Below are 13,002 nucleotides of genomic sequence, written 5' to 3' on the forward strand. Positions count from 1 at the left end.
GACTGCCACTGCACGTTGAGTGGATGTTTTCAGAGAACTATCCACAATGACTCCAAGATCTCTCTCTTGTCTAGTAACAGCAAATTTACACCCCCATCATTTTACATCTATAGTTGGTATTATGTTTTCCAGTGTGCATTACTCTGCATTTATCAGCATTGAATTTCATGTGCCATTTTGTTGTACAGTCACCCAGTTTTGTGAGATCCCTTTGTAGCTCTTCGCAGTCTGCTTGGGAGTTAACTATCTTGAGTAGTTTTGTATCATCTGCAAATTTGGCCACCTCACTGTTAACCCCCCTTTTCCCAATCATGTATAATGTATTGAACATTACTGGTCCCAGTACAAACCCTTGGGGGACACTGCTATTTATCTCTCTCCATTCTGAAAACTGACCATTTATTCCTACCCATTGCTTACGATCTTTTAACCAGTTTCTGATCCATGAGAGGACATTCCCTTTTATCCCATGACAGCTTACTTTGCTTAAGAGCCTTTGGTGAAGGACCTGGTCAAAGGCTTTCTGAAAATCCTAAGGACACTGGATCACCCTTGTCCATACCCTTGTCATCAGGTTTTGGTAGTATACTGTGGTTCCCAGGCAGATCACTGCTGGAAAACGTTTTGCCAGATTTTGCCATTCCCACGTTTAAGGAATTGTAAGCATTCCTGCTTTTAGCAGAGGAAACCCATGGTAGAATGGTGGTAGGAGACAAAAAAAAACTTTAGGATTTTTTTTTTTAATGGAATTTTTTTCTTTTGGAACATCTGGCTGCTAAATAGTGTGAATTAAAAAATGACAAGCAATGGCACTGATGCTTTAGGCTTTCATCTGTGTTTTCCCCTCAGGCAGAAAATGAGCTTTCCTCTGAATGTTTGAGCAATTGGATACATCACAGGAGGTAGGGGGAATGGGATATTGATCTAAAAATGTAAATATGTTGGTTTATAGTTTATTTTTATCACTGATATTGGGGATACTGGCTTTGACTGAAATATGTATCCAAAAAAAGGAACAAGCCTGGTAGTTAATATGTTGAGAGTCCTAGTCTGAACTCTGTCAGCCAGATGCTGACATTCTGCAAGCAGTACCATATGTCTGACCTCTTGAAAAATTTTAAATGTTAGCATTGGGGAAAAAACAAACCTGGCAACGGTAGTAAGTACTTGTTAAAATAATTTTACAGTGTCTGGCACTGCCGGTGTTGCTGACAGATCCAGTTTCCCAGTGTGTGACTGGGATTTAGTATGTACCAATTACACAACATGCTTGAACTGAAATAGTATTCAGGGAGTCATAGCGGATTTGCCATAATTAACACAGACACAGAGGAACTATTTCTGCCTTAAGCTTACACTGGGAAACACCAGTGTTTAACTGTCTATAACTAGAGGATATATTTAAACTTTCCATTGCCACGTTTATTCAACTCATTGTCCTCAAAGTCCGTATAATACAGTGCCTGATACTGTACTGCTTTGGTAAACATAAATCTTGTCTTATGGGCTGTACTCCAGCACTGCACTGAAATTTGAGGTACTGTCACATACAGAGGTACTGTCAGGCTGCCTGGAGTGGCTCATGAATGTGGGTGCCAACTTAGGGCAGACTGTGTCAAGAAGCATGGCACAAACCCCAAATTGGTTTTGTTCTATAATTTAGATTTCACCAGCTAAGTAACAAGTGTGAACTCCACAGGCACTACAACAGCCTTAACGTGTAATCACACGTTCCCTTGGGTATTCTGCCACCTCGGCAGTCTGCCTTTGTGATAGAGGTCCCTTACACCAAAAATCACAATAATATTCAGAAACAACAAGGAGTCTGGTGGCACCTTAAAGACTAACAGATTTATTTGGGCATAAGCTTTCGTGAGTAAAAACTTTTTACTCACGAAAGCTTATGCCCAAATAAATCTGTTAGTCTTTAAGGTGCCACCAGACTCCTTGTTGTTTTTGTAGATACAGACTAACACGGCTACCCCCTGATACTCAATAATATTCAGATTACTCTGAGGCCCAAAGGACTGGTCACTTACCCCCAGGTTAATTGCACTGCAGGTCTCTCTTTAAAGTCTTCACTTCATAGCCAATTCTATTTAAAAAAACAAACAAAAAACCCCTAAAGATTTATTAACTAAGAAAGAAATTAGTTATTTACAAAGTTAATGCAGGTAACCCTACACACACGCAAATGAGTTAGTCTTAGGTTTCAAAAGGTAATAGTAGCTGCTATAATATACAAGCCCACCTTTTATCTAACTGTAACAATCTGAGTACATTTCCTAGACCTGATGAAGAGCTCTGTGTAATCTTGAAAGCATACATCTCTCACCAACAAAGGTTGGTCTAGTAAAATATATTATTTCACCCACCTTGTCTCTTTTATCCTTGGACTGACGAGGCTACCACTGCATACAAGCTCTCTATCTGTTCTTTGTGGCTAACCCAAGTGAAGCAGCTTGGGGATCCCTTGCTTATGCTTAGAAATATGGCCCTCTTTGAATTCCAAGCAATGTAGTGATAACAATTTCTCCTTAGCAGGGATTTTTATTCCCTTCTCCCAGTGTTTAAACTGTGATGAGATGAGGGCTTATGCACATACCCTCTTCATGGGTGTGAGGGAAGCAATCAACAAAGTGTTTTATCCACTGATGTTCCACAATGGTTTGGCCTGGGTCTATAGGCCTTCTTTTGTTGTGGAGGAGATGACACATGTTGTGGTAAACTGGTAATGCTTCTCTCCTGACTTCACAGTTTATAGTCTTATCAAACATTTTTTAGTTACAGAGCAAACACTTAAATATTACCCAATAATGTGGGATACAGATAATATAAGATTACTACATGCAGCATCTGACAAGCATTTCATAATGTCTAAACACTAAACACAGTCTTACAACTCTATCTGTTTTAACAACACTAGGACACAAGCAAACCTGACTGGTTTCCAGCTATGCATTTGTCAGTGTTCAGTGAGGCCCAGTGACCTTGGAATGAGCTGGCACCTGGTCTGTGAATGTGTCACATATCTCTATTTAGCAAGCAATGCTGCTACATAGATTATCTGGTAAAAGGCACAATAGATACTACAGCAGTTTATGATGGGTATTAAGGGAAGACTATCCTCCTTCCTGTGCGCACGTTTGTGATGAGATTAGAAATCTAGTTTACTGCCATAATGAGTCTTCCCAATCTCTAATGTAGTATGTTACTATTTTACATACAGACATTGAATACTTTTGAAGTGCTGCACTTAATTTTTGGCAATCTAATGAAAAAGTGGTCTTACAGCTAACTGGTGCCATCAAAGGATATTTGATAAGGAAAACACTGAAATGTGCATTATCTGCACAGAGCTATAGATGTCTGACTGACCTAAATGCCTTTGGTGATATTACAACATCTAGAAATTTTCTTCTGGCATCAAGATGTTACCATGCAGACAAAAATTCCTTATGCAGACAAATTTCCTGCTGTCATATGAAGTTCTAGACGAAGGCATACAATCTGGCTATTGTATTTATGAGGAAGGCAGTGGTGGAGAGGGGGGATGCTTTGGAAAAACTGAAGACCCCACATTTATTTTGGAATCTCACCTTGCATCCAAAAGTTGTTTTGGAATCTCATCCTACTGCTGCTGATTTCTGCTATTAGGGTCTATTGTACTACATGCTTATCTAGCCTAAAGGTAATCATACTTAAATCTTATCATATAAACTTGTTCAAATGACTTCCCTTCATTGTTTTAATGACCTTTTAAAAAATAATTTTTATTTGTACAGTACCCAAGGCTCTGTAATAGAATGAGACATGACCCTGTTACTGAAAAAATTGCAAGGTGCTTTTCTAAAATCACCTTTGGTGCTAAAACTGTACATTGTAATTACTGAAGAATTATGCTGGTAGGTCAGTCCAGTATATAAAGTGTGTGGGAGTGTATCTTTGGGCCAGAGGGAAGTAAGGAGCTATAACACAGAAGGTCCTGGAGGGAAACTGTAGTAAAAGCCAACTTAGACTGAGGTTTACGGCATGTGTCTGTAATCTGTGAAGGAGAAGTGGGGGTCTTTAACTTAAGATCAAATCACAGGAAGCGGGGGGGTGCTTAGTTTCAGGTACTAATTCATATTTTTGTCATCTGTTGAGGGTGCAGTAAGATTCACCCATTTGTAATACTTTACAGACAAGTTGCTGATGTACCCTGAAGAATTTTCCCCTGTAAAAGATTCTTGTGGACTTTTTTTGAGTAGCTCTAACAACTCCATTGTCTGCAGCAGACCTTTGAAATTCTGCAGGGACAAAGTCCTGGAATTAGACATGTCTGTCTTTGTCCCATGAAATTCTGTTCAGATTTGGCTGAATTATAAACTATTGAAAACTGTCACTTATTCTTCAGTTACTTAGCAAGATTTGTAAGCATGCCAAACTAACTGCACATGACCGTTCTAAAGAGCCAGACCTACGCTGCTGTCAAAAGTAGCAGTAGCAGACATTGCATTAGGAGTGTCTGCTACCGCTCTCAAAGCAGCTGTATTGGTGGGAAATTGGGGGAAGGAGGCGTCTTCAACACCAACTTATCCTGGACCAATGCATGGTCCCTTTTGCTTCCCTTCTGGATAACTGTCTTCTGCTGATGCTACCTAATGTAGTTAGTTATATGTTCCAGTCCTGAATGTCCAGAGTTCAAACTACTCTCATATGGGGGCTGTTTTTACCATTGTTTTCCTTTATTTAAAAAAACCTTCCCCAAACTTAAGAAATCACATACTAAGTCTACATTAAAAGAACATTATTTGAGTTCCAAAATTATGAGCTTGAAAGTTAGGAAATGTCAGATTTATGGTTGTCCTTGCAATCTTAATTTTGCCATCTTGTGCATATGCTTTATTGTACAGTCTTAAATATGATGATCACATACTATTTTTTTCCCGTAGGACCCTTGCCTCATTCAATGTATAGGATGAATGCACAAGGGAGCAGAATTAAGGTTCCACATGAAACCTATATTCAGGAATTTGCTACCTGTCATACACAGCAGCGGTAAAGCCCCTCCTGGCTGGACACTCACCAGGAGGTTGTGTTTGGGGCCCAGCAAAGTGGGCTGTGTGCTTTAAACCTGCTGAGTCTGAACAAAGTCCAGGCACTGCCCCTGGTTGGCCTGTCTAGGCATGCTCTTGATCAGTCTGGCACGATCTTCTGAGAGATGAGACCCTGCAGTCCAACTGCTTAGCACCTGGGACAGTGCTGACTCCTCAGACTGCCCATAGCCTAAGCACATGCTCTCCCAGAACTCCAGCTGAGAGGGTGCTTGGGGTTTACAGGTTAATTCTTCAGGGCCATGTGACAGTGAAGGCCAACAGACACCCAGACATCTTTTGCGTAGGATTCTAAACACACTCTACTTAGATATTACAAGAAATACAAATCTAGACAAATTAACACACACCTATACACATTTCTCTGCCTCAGTTTTGTCACTGTTCTGAAGAGTCCTTTGGATTGAGGGCAGAGACCTCTGAGGGGTCCAGGATCCTTCTCTTCAGCAATATGGAGTCCTCCTCTCAAAGTCAACTAGCACTCTTCTTCCCTGGCTGGTCCTGCAGATAAGTAGGACCCTCTGCTATGAAAGCATTCCCTTCTCTCCTTTCCAAATTCCCTGTGCATCTGGCTCTCTCCAGTTTATATGTCCCAGCAACAATACCCGCTTTCTTTATTTTGCTGCTGAGGGTTTTTCACTCTCCACTTTTACTGCCCCCCTGCAAAGAAACTTCACTGAACTGATTTCCCTTGGCATCAGTCAACCCATTGTCCCAAGGTGCTTCTACTTGAATAGCTGACCAAAAATGATAGGTCCAACAATCCACCATTGCACCTGATCTGGGAGGGACATGCTACAGCCCTGACAGCAGATGGCAAACTCCATTATTCCTGACAGAGTTCTGCACCCCAGTCTGCATATTTCTGTGCCCCCCTGTGTAGAAAAATGCAAAAGAAATCTGCGAGAGGACACGTGCTTCTTCCCCAGCAGCCCAGGCAATGCGTCTGTTCCAGCGGGCCTGGAGCAGCCTCAGAGAGGCAAATCACAGCAGGTAGTGGGGGGGGGGGGCTGGATGTGCCTGCGGGGGAGATGTTAATGATCATCATGGGGCAGGGCTAATGCGGCTCGCCAGGAGTGGAGGGGGCTAGGTCTTTTTATTATGCAAGAGCAAGACTCTGTCCCCGAGACAGCCTGCCTGCTAGTTAATTGATCTCATTCGCTGAGACAGAAATGTAGCAGCCTGCCGGCCTAGTAATATGCCTGTAACTTCTTGGGAATCGAAAAAAACACTCCATCAAATAGTAGTATCATGTTACTGAAAATTGTTTGTTTTTAAATTAAATAGCTTTTGTAAGAAAAACCAAAAAAAGAGCCAACAACATGTTTTGTTAATGTTGCTGTTGATGCTTAATTGATCTCATTCCTTGAGGCAGAAGTGTAGCAGCCTGCCAGCGTAGTAGCATTGTTAATGTTCCTATTGTTAGTTAATTGTTCCCATTCTGTAAAATCTTTAAGGCCCCTACATTGTCATTTATAAGGTAAAGCCTTCTAAATGACAGTCAGGGAATCAGCTAGGCAGATCTAGGTGCTTTCTCACTTTTTTTCCTGTGCCAAAGTGGCACAGTGGGGTTAGATTACAGGTCAGGATTTATTTTACTTACCCATTTAAAAAAAAAAAAAAGACTTTGAGGGCAAATAAAACATTTCCCAACAGTCAATAAAATGTCAGGACAATCAGAACCAAGCACTTCCCAAAGTACACAGCCAAGTCCAGGATAATGATTAGTGAAATTGTATGACTTTCATGTGTGAAAGTCTGAGCAATTTAAAATGACATTCTATTTTTTTTCTTTGCTGTTTGGTGTTCTGTAATGTAATTTAAATGCAGGGTATTAGTTACCAAGTGTTTGTAACTTAACTTTCATGTATTTAGAAAATGCTGAATAGTTATTTGTGACTTTTTTCTGTATAGTAGTTTAAATAACTTGCCAAAACAATTGAAACTGGAGTGATTATAGTGTATTGTTTTGACAAATAAAATTTTCAGGATTTGTAATTTTTTGGCACAGAATCCCCCCCCCCCCCGAGTACATAGTACAATAGTTTCATAATAACTTTATAATATCAACAAGAACTCATAAGTTACATATAGTGTGATGATTCAGGCAACATGTGTAATTTTCAAATGCTTGACTTTTTTTCAAATTAATTTTATGTGACTGAATCAATGAAAACAAACTGTGGAAAGGGAATAGGGTCTAAGCAACAATCTTTCATGGTGATTAAGGTTTATATGCACCAGTTGGTTGGTCTGCTGTGTACATATATACTGTAAAATCATTTCCTCTTTAACATTAACATTACAATGAAGAATCTGTATATTCCATTCCCTCTGGCCCATTATATTCTTACCCAGCACTCAGACTTCACCTGATACTTCGTTGCAATATTTCACTAACTTTTAAGTACTGTGAATTGTCACCCCTGGCTCATTGACTGTTACACTGAAACTGTTTTGTTTATCCACAAAACGGATACAGTACATGCAATAGCTGTCAGAGCCTCCTCCCTCTTCTTTCCCTTATATGCTGCAACGCTATCATGGAGGAAACTCCTTTAGGGGTTTGAGGGTGGCTTTGTTTCCATGCTCATTCAATACTTGACCTTCTTTTTGCAGGGAGTCCTTACAAGACATCAGTGGTATGTTAATAACTTTCATTCCCTACAGACATGGGTGGAAATTGAACCAGTAACCTAGCAATAAATGGAGCTGTATCCTATTATCATACACTTGAGTCACTTATTTTACCCCAAATGTATTGTAAACATTTAGCCTGTATTCAGAGAGTTGAGGGAAATGGAGAGTGGACAGAACATCTCTCTATTGGCCACCACGTCACTTAAAATATATTAAAATGTTCTTGCAAATTGCACAACCCTCTGATTAGCACAGACTTACAAGAAGTGATATGAATAGGCACAGAACAGCTAGCCAGAGGACAGAACATATTATTATAAGCATGTGTTGTTAGTTTATATGAAATAACTTATAGCATAGATCTGTTTCTGTGGGGATAGCAGGATTAGCTAGTTTTTCCCTTGTCTGATTTGCTTTGAGTTTGAGACATTACAGCTGTTCTGCTGCTTATTGTCAAGGCAATTTTTTTAAAAAAGCAAAAAAATACTGAGCAGAGTAACTTTCATTTTTAAAAATTTAATGAGACTTCCTGTCTTGTTTTGTTTCGTGCCTTTGTGCATCTGTTCAGAGTGATGTGCTGGAAGTGACATTGAATCCTTTCCTTCATTGGAGACTAATGTGGAGTTGTGAAAAGGATACTATCAGTAAATTCTCTCACCCCCGAAACTGCAAGATTAATTAGTCATTAAGTAGGCTTTTCATTGGATGTACTGGTTGATTTAACACAACAGGCTTTTCTTAAAAACGTGTATCATAATACCCTATTGACCATAAAAATGTAACCTACATCTTGGGTAGGAATGGGCCTGAGTGGCAAAGTTTATATTAAAAACTTGCGAAAAAGTGCTCAGATCTAGGGTTTTGGTTTGGACTTATATCTAATGTAAAGGGAAAATAAAAAATTGCCTTGTATTTCCTGTGCTGTATCTTAATGTGAAGAACACTTCAATCACTTGAGAAACTTCCCTGTTCCTGGGATCCGATCTAGAAAACTGTATTGGGTGCTGATAGCTTATTCCTCAAGTTTATTTCAAGTTTCTTCTTTACTATTTTAACTGTTTTACAAGTGCATTGTAATTAACCCAGTCCTTTTAAAATAATTAACCAATGTTACCCTTCCATGGTGCACACGCTGAAAAATAGACTTCCTTTTTATGAAGAGGAGCATGTTCAACAGTAATAACAAAATACCATATAAAATGGTTTTTCTGTTCTTCTGGACAATATATTTGCATAGACCTGCATGTAAAGCAGTCCATTTGGTTACTTATTTGTTTTCATGGGTTGCTTTTTAAAAATTTTCTTAACACTTCAAGGTAATTAAACTTTTCTTCCTTCCTTTCTTAACAGAGGAAGAGCTCAGGAAGCTCAGAGAAGAAACAAACGCTGAAACCTTAAAACAAGAACTAGAAAAAGAACGGCAGAGGAGATTGGAACTAGAACAAAAGGTCAATGAAATACTTAAAACAAGGTAAGAGAAATCACTGCATAGAGTATACTCAAGTGTCAGCTAAACTATCTGGGTGGCCCAGAGTGAAGAGTTACAGAGAAACTTTAAAAAACTCATGCTTGTTTATTCACCCAGGATTTCACTAGGGAAAGCCGGGAAGTCAGAATTGATGGATTAAAAAGTCCAGAAGGGACCATTGTGATTATCTAATCTGACCTCATGCATAACACAGGCCGTAGAATTTCCTTGAATTAATTCCTTTGAACTAGAACATATGTTTTTATAGAAAAACATCTGGTCTTGATTTCAAAATTTCCAGTAATGAAGAATCCACTGCAACCATTGGAATAAGTTGGTAAACTGTTTCACTGGTTAATAACCCTTCCACCCAGTGAGCGCGCCCCCTCCCCTCCTTTTTTTTAAATGCCTTATTTCCGGTCTGAATTTGTCTAGCTTCAGCTTCTAGCCACTGGATCTTGTTATGCCTTTGTCTGTTAGATTAAAGAGCTCTCTATCACATTTCTATTCCCTATGTAGGTACTTGCAGACTGATTAAGTCGCTCCTTAAATGTCTTTTCAGGAATTCAATCTGTTTAGCTTGTCTTTCAGTATAACACACTTTTTCCAATCTTTTAATCGTTTTCATGGCTCTTCTCTGAACCCTCTCCAATTTTTCAATATTCTTCTTGAACTGTGGATACTGAAGATGGACTTCGTGCCAAATACAGATGTAATATAAGCTCCACTACTCTTACTCAAAATATGCTAGTGTATGCTAGGATTGCATTAGTTCTTTTGTCCACAGCGTTTCACTGGAAGCTTGTGTTCAGCTGATGATCTAACATGATCCCTGTCACAGCCCTGGTTGAGCTCCTGCTACTGGACGCTCACCAGGCTGCTCTAGTTGGACCCACATGCTGGGCTTATGTAATTTTTAAGCTTCCCTTGGTCTGGGTATGCTCCAGCACTGTCTCTGGTCCAGCCTCTCTGGCACACATTTTGTATGCCAAACTGTCTGATACCTCTTTTTTTACCCTAAGCTCCCAAGGCCAGTACTGATTCCCCCCCCCCCCCCCCCGCCCCCCCCCCGAAACTCCAGTAGCTCAAGTACACTCCTGCCCAGAGCTTTGTCGTGTTGACACTGATACGTAGTTTACTCCTTTGGGAATATGTGATAGTTAAAGTTTAGACACAGACTGTGCAAAAGGATTTCTGCAAACAATCGCTCTTCACTTTAGACCCCAAAAGAAGTGTGTATATATAGATCTAGATAAAAACAAATGCTTGAACACTATTCCCTGCCTCAGTTTCCTCACCACCATGTGTTCTTTGGGGTCAGGATTAGTGTCTTTTCAGGGTTCCAGGTCTTGCTTATGCCTTCTTTTCGGAACATGGAGTCAGCTCTCACTCCACTAGCCAGTTTCCTTCTCGTTCTCCCTCTGTAAAATGGCTGATGCCTTCCTTCCTTCCATGACTTCCAGACCCCTTTATCGGGTGATATGCTGTTCAGCCTCAAACCCCCAGTCAGGCGATCAGTTGTCTGGTTTCCAGCCCATCTTGGGTGGACTGTTTCTTCTTGATGCTAGCCAGCTCATTGAACTAGGGTGCCTCCATTTAAATAGAAGACCACTGTAATCCTTGTGTTACCACCTGTTGGAATTTCAGATCAAGATGGAGGTAAAAAGGCAGAGAAAGCACAGACCAGCCTTACAATCAAAATGGAGTTTGTAGTTTGATATAGATACATAGCCCTGGTCTACACTAGGGGGAGGGATCGATCTAAGTTATTCACATAACTGAAGTTGCATAACTTAGCTGAAGTCGACGTACTTAGATCGACTTACCGTGGTATCTTCACTGCAGTGAGTTGACTGCTGCCGCTCCCCCGTTGACTCTGTTTGTGAGGGAGAGGGCTTGGGGGGTCGATTTATCGCGTCTAGACTAGACGTGATAAATTGATCCCCGCTGGATCGATTCCTGCCCGCTGATCCGGCGGGTAGTGTAGACATACCCATAGAGTCCATAATATCAAACAGAATTCAAAAGTTGCACATAGATTCTCCAAATTGTCAGAACCCTCAGGTTTGTTTCTGTTTCACCAGTTCTGCCCTCTGTTCTGTTTGTGAGGCATGCAGATGTGTGCAAGACCAAAAAGACAACAGCACTGGGAAAGTTTCCATGTTTTATGCTCATGTCAGCTGGGTCTTTATTTTAAGGTGCCTTTTTTTCTAACCTGCCTTACATTTGAGTGAATTAAGTGTCTTTTTTTTTTTTATTCATTTTTGATCAGTTACACGTAACACCGTGTATTTTAAAACACCTTAAATGATTTTCACACACAGACACACAATGCAGCTCTCACGTACAAATGTGAACAACCAAACAAAACCAAAACTAATCAAGCTATAGAGTAGGAAGAAGGAGATTGTTGTTTCTATTTTTAAATAGTTGGGAGGTGCTCAGATACTACAATTTTGGAGGGTCCTGTAAGTTCCCCGAGACGAATACAGATGTTGCAACTAGAATTCAGTGAAGGCAAGAAAAGGGATGCTTAAGAGGACCGTCTTGTCAAAAACCTGGCTTCTTTCTTCTGTTTCTCTACTGTTCTTGATTTTGCAGCTGTGGTGCCCACACCAACATCCAGTATTTGGGAAGGAACTGTTTGAGAACATGGGGGCACCCAGATACAGGCTTTTCTGTAGGGATGTACTCGGTCTGGTACAGCAGCTGCAGCTTGCGGTACTTTGCCAGTGGAATGATGCATAAATGATCTGCCAGGTTAGCAAATGAGACTAGGACCCACATCACAGATTCTTATCTGGCTCTTTTGCATGACAGTGCAGAACTCTCATCTCCAAAACATCCAGTTGGCTGCACTTCTTGTTTTATTTATTTTTAATCTGCCCAAGTTAGTGGTACATTGCATGTACAGTAGCTACTCTTGAGAATGTTTGTATCTGTTGTGAAACCTTTTAACATCCCAGGAACATCTCTTCATACGTAAAAACACATGGACCAGCATTGTTTTGTTAATAGGATCTCCTGTGTGAGAATCCTTCCCTTTGTTTCTGTTGGCAAAGAACCTACAAGCATAGGATGTTAGCTACATAAAGTGTGCTATATGTTTACAAGTGTGGGAGTGTTTATTGGGCAGGGAGAAAGGGAAGTCGGTGTATTTTATGTAAATCTTAAATAATGCCTCTGAAGTAAATTTAACGTGCAAAAATAATGTTGGGTGTATTCAAACAAGAGGAGTGAAATCCAGAATATATGTAGCTGTTGTGTTAACTCACCTATTGCCGTACGTAAGTTCAGAAACCTTTACTTTGTATGGGCACAATTTGAATGACACTTTTCCTGCCCCAGTTTGAGAAAAAGTGTCATTGTCTGTCTACATCCTCCACGCTTATAGCCTAACCCTGAATGTGTTTGCAGTAAGAAATGCAGGGCTAGAATCTCTGCTTCTTTGAGCTTCTGTAGCAGTCATCAGGAGGCCAGTTATGTCACCAGTGAAATGCTGATGTTAGAATACTGGCATTTTGGAGACCATCTCTGTGTTCTGTCCACAACCTGATGCACTTTGTGGCAAAGTACACTTAATTTAATTCTGAAGTACATCAGTACTGTTGAAATGGGTATACAGTGGCTCCAAGCTTTACAATTTTTGGAGGAAAAAAAATTTTTTTTTTAATGATATTGTCATGCGGCTTCCAAAAAAAACCCCACTTGGGTTTGCGTAGCGCTTTGAGAGTGTTGGAGTAAATAACCAGCATGTCTGGTGTCAGGTTTCCTTTTTAATTTATGCATCATGCATGC

At 40.2% G+C, this 13,002-nt stretch overlaps 1 protein-coding gene across 3 annotated transcripts in view; it reads left to right on the forward strand.

Annotated features, from left to right (window-relative positions):
• Window positions 1-13,002, forward strand: part of GRAMD4 (GRAM domain containing 4) — a 110,986-nt gene that overhangs the window by 67,638 nt on the left and 30,346 nt on the right. For all 3 annotated transcript variants that reach the window (XM_054019531.1, XM_054019540.1, XM_054019548.1), the window contains exon 4: window positions 9,087-9,207. In XM_054019531.1, coding sequence (XP_053875506.1) covers window positions 9,087-9,207 — 121 coding nt within the window. The remainder of the gene's footprint in view (window positions 1-9,086; window positions 9,208-13,002) is intronic.

Source organism: Malaclemys terrapin, chromosome 1 (genome assembly GCF_027887155.1).
Source record: "Malaclemys terrapin pileata isolate rMalTer1 chromosome 1, rMalTer1.hap1, whole genome shotgun sequence".
Lineage (NCBI taxonomy): Eukaryota > Metazoa > Chordata > Testudines > Emydidae > Malaclemys > Malaclemys terrapin.